At 42.0% G+C, this 14551-nt stretch overlaps 1 protein-coding gene across 1 annotated transcript; it reads right to left on the reverse strand.

Moving 5' to 3' along the window:
• Positions 1–795: 795 nt before the first annotated feature.
• On the reverse strand, positions 796–10280 carry LOC108700342 (extracellular matrix protein 1). The gene is made up of 7 exons (XM_018233447.2): positions 10125–10280; positions 6998–7057; positions 5592–5905; positions 4711–5169; positions 3641–3855; positions 3436–3523; positions 796–2305 (listed from the first exon to the last, which is right to left on the reverse strand). The coding sequence occupies exons 1-7, from the start codon at positions 10189–10191 to the stop codon at positions 2147–2149; spliced, it is 1362 nt and encodes a 453-aa protein (XP_018088936.1). The 5' UTR covers positions 10192–10280; the 3' UTR covers positions 796–2146.
• Between the last annotated feature and the right edge of the window lie 4271 nt (positions 10281–14551).

A 14551-nucleotide genomic window follows, 5' to 3' on the forward strand; every position in this document is an offset into this window, starting at 1 on the left:
TGCTATAGTTCCAGGGGTACCCAGGGTACAAATAAACACTCACCCCAAATCTCCCCCTAACTGACCTTCAGACTGGGCCCCCTTAGCTCATAACAAGGTTACAGATATATAGAAACATTGGGGTGTCACCCTGCTATAGTTCCAGGGGTACCCAGGGTACAAATAACACTCACCCCAAATCTCACCCTAACTGGACTTCAGGCTGGGCCCCCTTAGCTCATAACAAGGTTACAGATATATAGAAACATTGGGGTAACAGTCACCCTGCTATAGTTCCAGGGGTACCCAGGACACAAATAAGCACTCACCCCAAATCTCCCCCTAACTGACCTTCAGACTGGGCCCCCTTAGCTCATAACAAGGTTACAGATATATAGAAACATTGGGGTAAAAGTCACCCTGCTATAGTTCCAGGGCACAAATAAGCACTCACCCCAAATCTCACCCTAACTGGGCATCAGGAGAACAATGGGAGGGTAATTAGATAACAACTCCCTGATACCTGCATTGCTAAAAATGCTCCCTAGTGGTAGATATGAGAACAGCAATCAACAGTAGTAAAAATCCAAGTCCGGGTAACCGCGACTCCTGCTGTTAAATTGAGTAGGAGAAACAATAGCTTATCTGAAAGCGGTTCCATTGTGAAGTGCTGGCTCTTTCTGAAAGCACATGACAATGTAGATGGCTGCCTGCACACCAATATTACAACTAAAAAAAACATTTATTGGTTCAAAAAAAAAAATGTAAAAAGGTAGAATGTACAGAGTGTAATTTAGTAAAACTATAACATAAAAATCATGACAGAATCACTTTAATAACAGCCCGAATGGAAAATGTTGAATGTATGTCCTATAATACAGTTACAGCACAACAGGTCACATAGTTTTGCTTTATATAATTATATAAGGGAGCAGCTTCACAACAACTAAACACACGTCTTGTGTAACACAACTGGTCCACATTTGATGGCAGACAGTCACTCACTGCCCCCTGAGGAAAGGTTCTCACCCCTGCAGAAGGCGATACAATTACACATGACTGTAATTAGGTGCTTTACAGAAACAGAAGGAACTGGTCCATGTCAATTGTACTGTATGTCCTTTTATTGATGCTTTCACAAAACTGTTGTTTTATTTCTAAGCTGCGATTATATACAAAAAAGTACCGGATATGTTTCCCCTCAATATATTGAAATCCTCATAAGCCATGAGTTTAATTACGCCAGGCATTGAGACATTAGAAATCTGTCAACCAATGTGCTGCAAGAAGGAGCAACTTCCTGTTGGGCTAATCAGGATGTGCCACCATGTTTGTTTCTGGCAAGAAGCAGGAACTGCAGTTTGAAATGTCTCAGCTGCTGCCATTTCATGAAAAAAATCTTCTGTACTTAGTCGTGTTTATATTTTACATTTAATTAAATGAAATGTGAATGTAATGCAACCTGTGAAGGTGTCTGAGCAGTTTATAATTCATATAAAGTTGATGTATGACCCACTGAATTCCCCTGTGGTGCAGTTACAAATGGTGCCCATGGATTTACCATGAGCCCTTGTTTCATTGCACTGATGAGGGTTTTGTGGCCCCTTAGTTCATGCACCAAAGCTGATTATTAGAGGGTCCGAAGCAATGAATAATGGCACAAGTCCCATGCAATAATCTCTCAATGCAAAGTCTAAGGGCCAGGGCACATGCTGCTATTTCGGGAGATTAGCCGCCAAGCGACAAATCGCTTTTTCTTCGGGCGACTTATCTCATCGAATTGCCTTCCCGCCGGCTAGAATGTAAATCGCTGACGGGATGGTAGTCAGTTCGCTTCGGCTTTCCGAATTTGCCCGAAGTTTCCTCGAGGGACAACTTCGGAAAACGAAACGCTTCTAGTGCCATCCAGCCAACGATTTAGATTCTAACCGACGGGAAGGTTGTTCGGGAGGGTAGTTCGAGAAGCGATCTGTCAATGCGTGACTAATCTCCCGAAATAGCAGTGTGTCCTTAACCTAAAGCAGGTAAATTCATAGTATTAAAGACTCTATGTTCTCTTCAACCACCCTCTATCATTCCAAAGCAGTGGAGACCCCTAGTGGCAGATTATGCGCTTAAAAAGGCCAAACCCCATGGCTATAAAAGTTCTGGAATTGCTGAAAAAGTCCTACACTTGGTCATTTCGGTGAGACACAGCCACCAACACTTTCTGCAGGTATTGCCCAAAGCACTCGATTCTTTCCTGATCCTTCTTTTTGCAGCAGCCTTGAGAGTCTTTCCACAAGTCTTTCTTGGCATCACACACAGTCTCAAAAAATGCCAATTTCTGTAAGAAATCATATATATATATAAAGTAATTACTATGGTAATTAGGGTTCATTTACCTAATATAGTGCAAGGTGCAAATAATGGTGGAAAGCACCATGATTTAAAGGAGAACTAAAGCGCAACTAAAGAAGTAGCTAGAAATGTTGTTCATTATGTTTTGTTCTTCTGTGCCAGCCCAAGGCAACCACAGCCCTTTAGCAGTAAAGATCTGTGTCTCCAAAGATGCCCCAGTAGCTCCCCATCTTCTTTTCTGCTGATTCGCTGCACATGCTCTGTGCTGCCCTGTAGCATCAGCTTATATTACAGGGGAAGCTCATTTTCTGCTTGATAATTAGCGACGACCCCTAAGCTTAGCTTCTCAACAGCCAATCAGAGCCCACTGAGCATGTGAGTGTCACAGACACTTTCCAAGATGGTGACCCCCTGTGACAAGTTTGAAGTCCTGGATCATTGCTGCTATTGATAAGCTGAAACTTTAGGCTGGTGCAATAAGTTCAGTATATAAAATATGACATTTTAGCCATATTAATTTTTAGGGTTTAGTTCTCCTTTAAGTAATTTGGCTTATGCTGGTGTAACAGCGTCTCTCCCAGTACCCAAATGGGCCAGTCCAATCTGAACAGAAAGAAGACTCTGAGCAGGTTTACATTTCACCCATTGGACTTAATATAAATAAAAGGACCTGCTGAATCCTGGCTCTTGCCTATGATCTCCTTGTATTCTGGTGATCCAGTCCCAAAATGATAGTAATATATAAAAGGCCAATGGTTGTCTATCCCTGCTCCGAGAACAAAAGAACTGCATATTTAAACACTGATTGGCATTGCTGGGGGTTTGGGGTTGACTTTGTGCCAGTGCACTATACTATACTAGATAACCCAGGTGCTCAAGTTTCCACAACTAATGATCACAACCAATTTTTTCATAATTTCGGCAACTATTATCATAGATAGAATCGCACCTACAGTATTCACTTCTCTGCCCAGTGCCATGCCCTATATTAAGGGGTTATAACCTTACTCATTGATTAATGGTACACACAAAGTACGATATACCACATAAATATGTCAGTAGAGGAGAGGGAGGCCCATGTGCCATAAAGCTTAAAATCGGTGTCACATGACTGACCTGATCATCCGCACACACCATCATTTCTTCCACTGGGGTATTGCAACAGGATTCCCGGAGTTCAGACACAAGCAGGGGAATTTGTTTCCTAGAGAAAAACAAAATTGTGATAGTTGAGTGAACAATATGATTGGCTAAGAGGCAATTTAAAAGATAAATATACATTTGGTTATAAGGAGCTCTAGATTAAAACAGTTGCACTTACTGTTTTGTGAGAACCTTAATGTCCCCACAGAGCTTCTGTAGGTTGACCGATGTGATGTCACTGAGGTTGATCTGTTCAACCTCTTTGTCGTACTCTGGGAAGGGAGCATTGCTGGCGAAGCAACTGAACATATTGACTCTTTCCTTGCAGCACTCATAGGGCTTTGTGAAGACCTCCTGCTCCTGGGTGCAGAACTCGTCCAGTTCCTTCTCCCACTGCCGACCAAACATAAATGATAAATAAGATGCAACATAAGGTAAAGGCATTTGACCGTTAGAAGAAACAAGCACAGCCTTTGCCTGTAACTCTAATAATATTGTGGCTGAGGGATGTAAGAAGTGTAGGGTCACAAAGCAGACTTTTAGTGGTTGATACTGGTTAATGTTGGAGGCTCCTTCCTTTTAAAGTCAGGCCTGCCAGGGAACCAGAGGACCTCCCATTGGGCCCCAGCCAAGAATAATTCCTATTAATTTCCACCACAGATCTATATGACACCTATAATATTAAGCTCTGTAGACATCTACTTGTAATGGGGTGACTCAGGTTCTCTGGTAGACCATAGGAGATCCAGTCTGACACTAGTACTGTAGATAAGTGGCATCATCCCTAGGTAGAAAGAAAGTGAGTTACAAGGATGGCAAACACTTTTTGAAGGTTTGGGGGGGATGTAAAGGAAATGGTCATTGCAAATAGTCTTGGTATGACTGGTGCCTATGTTTAACTGCTGTAAGATTAGTAACATGTTGACCGATTAGCACTATATATACCCTAGCGTGATCCCTTGGGGTAACATCATACAACCCTCAGCATGTTCTCCGATATGACTGGCTAAGTAATTGAATATTAGCATAATTGTTTATCAAATAGCCTGGCTAATCAGATTGCAGTGGTAGGGGTCTGGAAACCGATACAATATATTGCCCATCAGCAGTATGTTCCATCGGTACCAAAGCATTGTCATTTAGAAGACTTTTCTGCAACCCTCGTCACTGCACAATAATACTGTGTTTTAATGTGGCCTATTGCCTGGCATGCCAAGGTAAGTGACTTCTGAGTAACAGAGGACTTACAGCAATGTGCGCACATGCCACATTTTCATCCTTGCAGCATTTCTTGTACTCGTTCTCCAGCCGGTTGATTGTCTTGGCTTGACGTATGAAATGGCCAAATCCGCTTGTGGGCAGCTCGGACTCGCTGTAGGTAGGCCGCAGTTTCCTCAGCTTGCAGATATTCTGGATGTTGCTGGCCTTAGGTTCACCAGGCGGGAAGGACAAGTCAGGCAGTTTGTACTTTGGCTCTCTACGGCAGCGAGGAGAAGATGGGGAGCACTGACTCTGGCTTCTGGCACGGGCCACTCTGGGAGCACCGGCAGCGCCGGATTCTTGGCCCATAGCAAAGCTGTAACTGGGATTTGGAGCCTCGGTTTTGAAGCAAGCTTCCTTTGCTTTCCCTTTCTTCTTGCAGCAGTGGTAGTGGGATGTTTTGACTGAAAATTCCTCCTGGCAAAAGTCCCCTAGAGCACTCTTCCACTGATGGGGCAAAAGAGAATGTGAATGAAAACGTAGAATAGTGCTTGTAAGGTGGGACAATGCGGTCTACTCATCTAAACCGGGTCAAGTATTGCTTGTGCCCGGCATGCCCCCAACTTGATCGATTATACCTGTCCACCCACTTGCATATACCCTCAAAATTTCCAACAGAATTGTACTTAGTACAGAGAAATACCTATGCAGTTTAGTGGTACAGTAGCTCCTTGTACAAGACAAGCTATGAGAAAATGTAAGGGACTGCTCCTGATCCAACAAGGCTGTCCCCCAGGAATGGGAAGGTACAGTATATTTAGCGATGAAATAGACATCAAAATGCATCTTTTTTTAATGGAATAATGTAGCAAAGATCATACCAGGTCTAGAAACCCATAGCAAGGACTGGGGTACAAATAAAACCTCACCAGTTCCTCTGCACAGTGTAGTTTGTCTTCCTGATCACAGCACAGCTCATAACCTTCTTCCACTGCATTGATAGCCTGTCCTTGACGGGTAAGATGGGAGAACCCAGTCTGAGGAAGGTTGTGGTACCCATAGTTGGTTTTGGGTCGATTCTTGTTGCAGATATTAGCAATGTTGTTGCTACTTGGGCGGCCGGGAGGGAAATCGTTTAAGTTGTTGCTCAATGGTGAGATGAGATCAGGCAGAGGGCATGCTTCACCCTGACTGCAAGGGGATGTAGGCCTTCTCCCCCGTGGTCCTGGTCTAGGAACTTCAACTAAAACCAATGAGAGAGAATATATCAGCAAACAATGTTCCATGGAGTCCCTGGGGACTTACTGTATGTTGGAGACTTCTACAACAATGGCATGATACAATATAATCTCACTGCTAATATCATGAATACCTAGCAGGAAAGCCTCCTGCTCTTCTGTCTGGGTGGGGCCAATGGACAGAACGGCAAAAGCTTAATTTACTGCCTCCCCAAAAAACAGCAGGGGGAGCGTTAGTTATACATTCAAAAACAATGGCTAATATAAATTAGGGATGCACTGAATCCAGGATTTAGTTTGGGATTTTTCAGCAGGATTGAGCCAAATCCTTGTGCCTGGTCGAACCGAATCTGAATGCTTATTTGCATATGTAAATTAGGGGTGGGGAGGGAAATCATGTGACTTTTTGTCACTAAACAAGGAAATAAAAAAATTTCCCCCCCATGTTTTCCTTTCCCACCACTAATTTGCATATGCAAATTAGGATTGGGAAAAGAAACCTTGAAAAAAAATTAGGATTCAGCCGAATCCCAAAAAGTAGATTTAGTGCATCCGTAATATAAATTGCAACCACAATATTGCATTGGGCTATGGGTGGGTATATGTTCTTTTAAAATCTAGGTGCGGGTAGAATGGACAAGGGGCAAATGCTACACAAGATCTGGCTGTGGGCCTGGTCACGCTTCCTCCTGCCATTGCCAATAAAAAGTCTGTGTAATACTCCTGGATGGTGCCTGTGGGTCGAGATGAATAGATCTAATTTACGAGGAGAATCTTTTGGAATGGAACTCACCCACTTGGTAAATAGAAACTGCTTTCTTCCAGGTATATGAGATTTGGAACATCCAACACCAATGCTTAGTAGAGTAAATAGAAGAGCTTGTCAACCCAGCACAGTATTTAGCTTTAGCTAATCTCCTATTTCTATCTCAGTTATATGAAGAGTAAAGGCTAATAAAGGCCCAAAACAAACACTCATGCAAAGAAATACTGTAAATACGCTAAAAATACTGTATATCCATGTCCTTTTCAGGCCACTCAGCAGGTACATAATGGAAAGCCACATTTTCATTACTTTGACAGATAAATCTGGTTACCTTGGATTTGTTCTTGAACTGGGAATGGAAATTGCAGGCTACTTTGTCTCTGCTCCTGACCTGAGGAAAACAAAGGAGAAATCAGTACCATGGGTTGGTGGTTTTCCAGAATGAAGGGCAAATAAATCAGGTAAAAATCATTATTTTAACATAATGCAACAATGCATGGATATCGCAGCCGGACCTCTCATGTTATAGAGCAGTGATTACCAACCAGTTGCTCTCAGACTGCTTGGGTGTTGCTCCCGGTGGCCTCAAAGCAGGTGCTTATTTTTGAGGCAAGTTTTGGTTGTATAGAAACCAGGTATACTACCAAACAGTGTCTCCAGTGGGCTAAAAATCCACATAAGGGCTACCAACAACCAATTACAGCCCATATTTGGCACCCTCAGGAACCTTTTACATGATTATGTTGTAGGGATGCACTGACCCAGGATTCGGTTCGAGATTCGGGCTGAGATTCTGCCTTTTTTTTTAGCAGGATTTGGATTCGGTCGATTCCTTCAGGCCGATCCGAATTTGCATATGCAAATTAGGGACGGGAGGAAAATCGAGTGACTTTTTGTCACTCATAAAATAGGATTCGGGGGTTCGGCTGAATCCAAAATACTGGATTCTGTGCATCTCTATTATGTTGCTCTCCAACTTTTTGTGCAATTGATTGTGGCTCCTGGGTAAAAAAATAGTTTGGGGACCCCTGTTCTAGAGCACTAATTCTGACTTTTTTTTTTTTTTTTATTCAAGGAGGACCAATCTTTGATCTGATCTTCTGCCATTATTATAAAGAGGTCTAGGTTGGTAACAAGTAATCACTGGCCTTTGAGCATCATGAATTAAATGCCCTCAAAACTTTTTGGAACACAGATAAAAATTATGGGTTTTTTTCCATAATTCAAAAATTTATTATAAGTAAATTGAGGTTTTAGGCACACATTTTTCAAAAAAAGGTTGTTTTTATGGCATTACTTTAACTCAATATTCCTTTCCAGCAAATAATCGCTCATATTTATTGTTCTATATACAGTCACATCAATGCAGTTACTGTGTGACATGGCTGTATGCCACATGTGTAAGATAATATTTAAGCCAAGGACAGAAGTTAGCATGAGGGCTCACTGTCCTCTGTGTATATGTATATATATATGTGTGTGTTTAAATATTTACAAATAAGAAATATGGAGACACAGTGATAGGATTTGCTGCTGGTGTCTTCAACTTGTCCTACTGTTGCAATCGCTAACAATTCCTACTAATAACGCCTGCTCTGTGACTGAGATCCTGAACAATTGTCCCATTTGCAGCTCTGGAAATAAAAGTAACTGTGAGCATGGATGGAATTAAGGAGTAGGGCCCTTACACTACCATGAAGTTCTCATCTGCTGCAACTGTCACACAGTATAATCATTAACACCCACTGCCCTATTTCCACAGGATTAATAGTAACTTATAGTCATGATTTATCAGTTGGAAGGGACACCAGATAAGAGGTGTGTTTGCTTTGGCTAAAAAAAGAAATCCGACAAAATAAATGCACAATAAATGTTGTTTAGCTTCAGCAGAACAAACAGCAATAATGTTGGAATGTTACACCCTCACCCCAGGCTCCACAACCCCAAATGGTCACGTCAGGAGTCACAGAGTGACCTTGTGGTGTTGCTTTGGGATAAAGTCTTGGAAGTTCGGCAGTGACTGGAACATGTTCTAGCAGGAGATGAAGAGCAGCAGTAGCTGGTGGCCAAAGATGTCTACTCAAATGTACTGGATATATACCTCTTTATTTTGCTTGGGGTGCAAAGGTGAATCCTATCCCAGTATGGTCGCTGAATAAGAACAAGGTGCCCAGTTGAATGAACACAACATGTGAATAGACATCTGGCTGCCTATAATAAAGAGAATGTTGAGACGTGGCTGGCGGTGCCTCAGGCAGCAGGATCTACACGACCACCCAATCTCTTTACACTGGGCTTTGTAAAATTGTGACTCTGTGCCCGGCTGTGATGTTTTGAAGGGGAAACTCATGATAGATTTAAACATGGACAATGTTATTCTAAATTGCAACCACAGTCATTTAGCAGTAAAGATCTGTGTCTCCAAAGATGCCCCAGTAGCTCCCCATCTTCTTTTCTGCTGATTCACTGCACATGCTCTGTGCTGCTGTCACTTACTGAGCTTAGGGACCCACTCACAATATACAGTACACATAGAATAGAAATGTCACAATATAAGGCTGATTAGTAATTAATACACATAATTACTACATGGCAGCACAGAAACCAGTGCAATTAGCATCAGAATTGAATAATCAGCAACCTGTAGCATCAGCTTATATTACAGCCAGGGAAGCTCATTTTCTGCTGGATAATTAGTGACGAGCCCTAAGCTTAGCTTCTCAACAGCCAATCAGAGCCCACTGAGCGTGTGAGTGTCACAGACACTTTCCAAGATGGTGACCCCCTGTGACAAGTTTGAAGTCCTGGATCATTGCTGCTATTGACAAGCTGAAACTTTAGCCTCGGGCAATAAGTTCACTATATAAAATATGCCATTTTTAGCCCTATTCATTTTTAGGGTTCAGTTCTCCTTTAAGAAGAAATAAGTTGTAACACTACACGGCATATATAATTAATATAATTATATTTATTATAAATAACACAATAAATAGAATATATATGTGTGTATATAAATATATCTATATATCTATATATATATATATATATATATAGATTGCCCATCTGACCAACCCGTATGACAAATTGTCACATCCAGGATTATGCCCTATATCTAAAGAGAGCGCCCGCCTTGTCTCATGGAAGAAGTGCTCTGGCCTGAGAACTACCATAACCAATTAGAAATCACTATCATTATTCTATCTGCTCTAAAGCTTATAGCTAATTGGTGGATATAACTCACGTTTATTAAATGTACATGAAAGTTCCCACGAGGCAGAATAATGAAACGTGTTTCTTCCCTGCCTGTTCTTTGATTATCAACGCAAAGGAAATTCTCCCCCATCCATCTTCTCAAAACAGCACCCGCAGTTGATTCAAATATGGAAAGTTCTTTTAAAATTTTACAGTGTAACAGAAATGCTATTTAATCTGGCAGGTGAGTTACACTCTACACTTACCTCTGTGGGCCTGGCCTATACTTGGAAGTAGTAGTAGGGGCAAGATCCACGCTAACCAGCTGTTCATTGTGACGACTCTGTTTGTTATGATCCTTTCCTCAGCTCCTGAGTGTGTGTGTTTGCACTGCCGGGATTTCCCAGCCTATATCAGCCCCCAGCTCACCACTCCCCTGTGTGTGACTCACTAGTCTGTAATCGCTCCCCCATGTGCTTGCTTAGCATTGAATCATCTGTCCTACAGCTCCAGCACCATACTAACCCACTGCCATACACATGCCCTGCAGCCAACACTCACCTATGAGCACAAAGACCATGCTGGAATATTTACACACATATTCAGTCTGGTACAGATATATAGAAACACTGAGTAACAGTCACCCTGCTATATTTCCAGGGGTACCCAGGGTACAAATAAACACTCACCCCAAATCTTCCATTAACTGACCTTCAGGCTGGGTCCCCTTAGATCATTACAAGGTTACAGATATATAGAAACATTGGGGTAACAGTGACCCTACTATAGTTCCAGGGGTACCCAGGGTACAAATAAGCACTTACCCCAAATTTCCCCCTAACTGGCCTTCAGACTGGGTCCCCTTAGCTCATAACAAGGTTACAGATAGATAGAAACATTGGGGTAACAGTCACCCTGCTATAGTTCCAGGGGTACCCAGGGTACAAATAAGCACTCACCCCAAATCTCCCCCTAACTGACCTTCAGACTGGGCCCCCTTAGCTCATAACAAGGTTACAGATATATAGAAACATTGGGGTGTCACCCTGCTATAGTTCCAGGGGTACCCAGGGTACAAATAAGCACTCACCCCAAATCTCCCCCTAACTGACCTTCAGACTGGGCCCCCTTAGCTCATAACAAGGTTACAGATATATAGAAACATTGGGGTGTCACCCTGCTATAGTTCCAGGGGTACCCAGGGCACAAATAAGCACTCACCCCAAATCTCCCCCTAACTGACCTTCAGACTGGGCCCCCTTAGCTCATAACAAGGTTACAGATATATAGAAACATTGGGGTAACAGTCACCCTGCTATAGTTCCAGGGGTACCCAGGGCACAAATAAGCACTCACCCCAAATCTCCCCCTAACTGACCTTCAGACTGGGCCCCCTTAGCTCATAACAAGGTTACAGATATATAGAAACATTGGGGTAACAGTCACCCTGCTATAGTTCCAGGGGTACCCAGGGTACAAATAAGCACTCACCCCAAATCTCCTCCTAACTGACCTTCAGGCTGGGCCCCCTTAGCTCATAACAAGGTTACAGATATATAGAAACATTGGGGTGTCACCCTGCTATAGTTTCAAGGGTACCCAGGGTACAAATAAACACTCACCCCAAATCTCCCCCTAACTGACCTTCAGACTGGGCCCCCTTAGCTCATAACAAGGTTACAGATATATAGAAACATTGGGGTAACAGTCACCCTGCTATAGTTCCAGGGGTACCCAGGACACAAATAAGCTCTCACCCCAAATCTCCCCCTAACTGACCTTCAGACTGGGCCCCCTTAGCTCATAACAAGGTTACAGATATATAGAAACATTGGGGTAACAGTCACCCTGCTATAGTTCCAGGGGTACCCAGGACACAAATAAGCTCTCACCCCAAATCTCCCCCTAACTGACCTTCAGACTGGGCCCCCTTAGCTCATAACAAGGTTACAGATATATAGAAACATTGGGGTAACAGTCACCCTGCTATAGGTCTCTACAAAGTGTAATATTGAAAACTTTTTTCCTAGTTCCTATAGTGGGTGAAATTAGCCTTGAAGTCAGTAATATACAAGAGAACAACAAACCCATTTGCCACATCACCAGCTTCATTTTCCTTTATGACTTCATCAACTGCTGCAATACTGAAACAAGGGTATTTAGTAATGCAAAGAAATAGTCCAGACGAAGCAGACCTTTATTTTTCCTTTTCTTGCTGATCCCTGGCAAGAAAATTCATGTTCTGCCTAATCCTTAAGTATCTTTTGTAGCCATCTTGGATAGTTACGACCGATGCATTAATGTGAATTCCATTTTTTTCTAAAAATCCTGGAGGTGGTTTAGTCTAGTTAGCTCAACCACATGCTACCATAGACCATAGAAATGAATGCATTTCTTATTAGAACAAAGTTTGGAAGTTCTATCAAGGATTTAAAGGACCAGTAACATCAATATTTTTTTTAAAAAAACACAAGAAAAAAAACACCAAGACTAATTCAACTTTAAAATTGCACAGCCTTTATTAAGAAGTAACTTACCAAACTCCACTTGCGCTCCTCTTCAGAAAAGGCGACACGGCGCTCAATCTCTCCTCCCTGGATATCTCCTATAAGGAAGGCAGGGAGGAGAAATCGAGCGCCACATGATGGATCGGCTGATCACCTTTTCTGAAGAGGAGCGTAAGCAGAGTTTCGGTAAGTTATTTCCTAATAAAGGTTGTGAGATTTTAAAGTTTAATTCATTTGGTGGGTTTTTTCGTGGTATACTAACACATTTTTTGATGTTACTGGTCCTTTAACTGGAAGTTTGGCCATATGATCATTTTAAGAAATATGGAACACTGCAATCAGTCCTGATACAAGGATAATAGGTGTTTACAGGCTAATTGGGCAGATAACATACAGGTACAAATAGGCAGGTAAAAGTACACAAAGATTTAGGCACTGGCCCTAGAGTCCCAAGACGGGATCAGATAATGTTCTATTGTTTAAAGGGGAACTATTGCAAAAATGAAAATTTAATATAAGCTTCAGCATACTGAAATAAGAAGCTTTCTAAATACAATCAATTACAAATTCTGCATAGTTTCAAGTTTATCTTCACTATTCCTCTCTCAGCATTTGTTTCTCTGGCTGCAGTTGGGTGTCAGATATTCATTGACAGGTCCAATATATCTTATAGGGGGGCTCCTTTCGTAGCAGATGAATTAGAGGTCACTCAAATAACTGATTCCAGTACAAACAAAATAACTGCCTTTTGCACAAATTCTGCATGTAGAGAGACATGATGTCTGGTGATTTTAATAGAGTGAGCTCTAATCTTCTAGGCAAAAGGATCCCCCCTATAAGATATATTGGATCTAACTGTCAATGAATATCTGACACCCAACTGCTGCATGAAGACAGAATGAAGAGAAACAGATGCGAGAGAGGGATAGTGAAAATTAACTTGATTATTTCAGAAACAATGCAGAATATTTCATTGATTGTAAAGTTTTTTTTTATATCAGTATGATGAAGCTTATATTACATTTTAATTTTCACGATACTTCCCCTGTAAAAATCTTGGATCTGTGTTCTGGTTCCTGTAGTAACGGATATAAAAGGTGAAGAGGTAATTGTTCCATTACAGGCCTAATACCGGTCAGTTACATGGAACCCGAGTCATTGTGCTCTCCTTCATTGTTCACGTATTTTAGCTGTATGTTACTGATATGGGGGTAAATGTGTGTGGCTGTGTGTACAGCACTCCATCTTCTGACTAGAGAAAATCAATGTGCATCTCAAGAAGCAACAACGTAATTGGACCGCGTGGCCATTTGGTCCTAGAAGTTGGGACTTTGGAGGAAGCCTGACACAAGAGAATAGGCCAAAGTCCAGTAGCGGTTGTTTTGGATTTCTGATGAATTCATGAACTGGCACAACAACGAGAAGGAAATTTACTGAGGCAGTTTATTGCAAATAGATTAGCCACAATAGTGCAAGCAAAAATAATATAAATGCAAGTTATACACTAAATGGCAGTGTGTTGGGAGTTTCCTTAAATGAGAAGGATCTGGGGGTCTTTGTAGATAACAAGTTGTCTAATTCTGGGCAGTGTCATTCTGTGGCTACTAAAGCAAATAAAGTTCTTGTATAAAAAAAGAGCATTAACTCAAGGGATGAAACATAATTCTGTCTCTTTATAGGTCCCTGGTGAGGCCTCATCTGGAGTATGGGGGCAGTTTTGGACTCCAGTCCTTAAGAGGGATATAAATGAGCTGGAGAGAGTGCAGAGACTAAGTGCAACTAAACTGGTTAGAGGGACGGAAGACTTAAATTATGAGGGGAGACTGTCAAGGTTGGGGTTGTTTTCTCTGGAAAAAAGGCGCTTGCGAGGGGACATGATTACACTTTACAAGTACATTAGAGGATAGGTCTGGGCTCAGATTACAGCAAGGAGGGGAGGTGGGAAGCAAACTGAGCATGCTCAAGCCCTAGCCCTGGAGGTTTAAGCTGAAAACAGGAAGTCAGATACAGAAGCCCATGAGTACACAATAGAAAGAAAAAAATGCTGTGTTTCTTTTGACAGAGGACTCAGAGCAGCATTACTTTGAGGGTTTATTGGTGTATTTATATAGACCTTTCTGATAAAGCTTACTTAGTTTTAACCTTTCCTTCTCCTTTAAGGCTAGAGCATGAGGCCTGGGCGGTTG

This window comes from Xenopus laevis, chromosome 8S (genome assembly GCF_017654675.1).
Source record: "Xenopus laevis strain J_2021 chromosome 8S, Xenopus_laevis_v10.1, whole genome shotgun sequence".
NCBI classification, from domain to species: Eukaryota; Metazoa; Chordata; class Amphibia; order Anura; family Pipidae; genus Xenopus; species Xenopus laevis.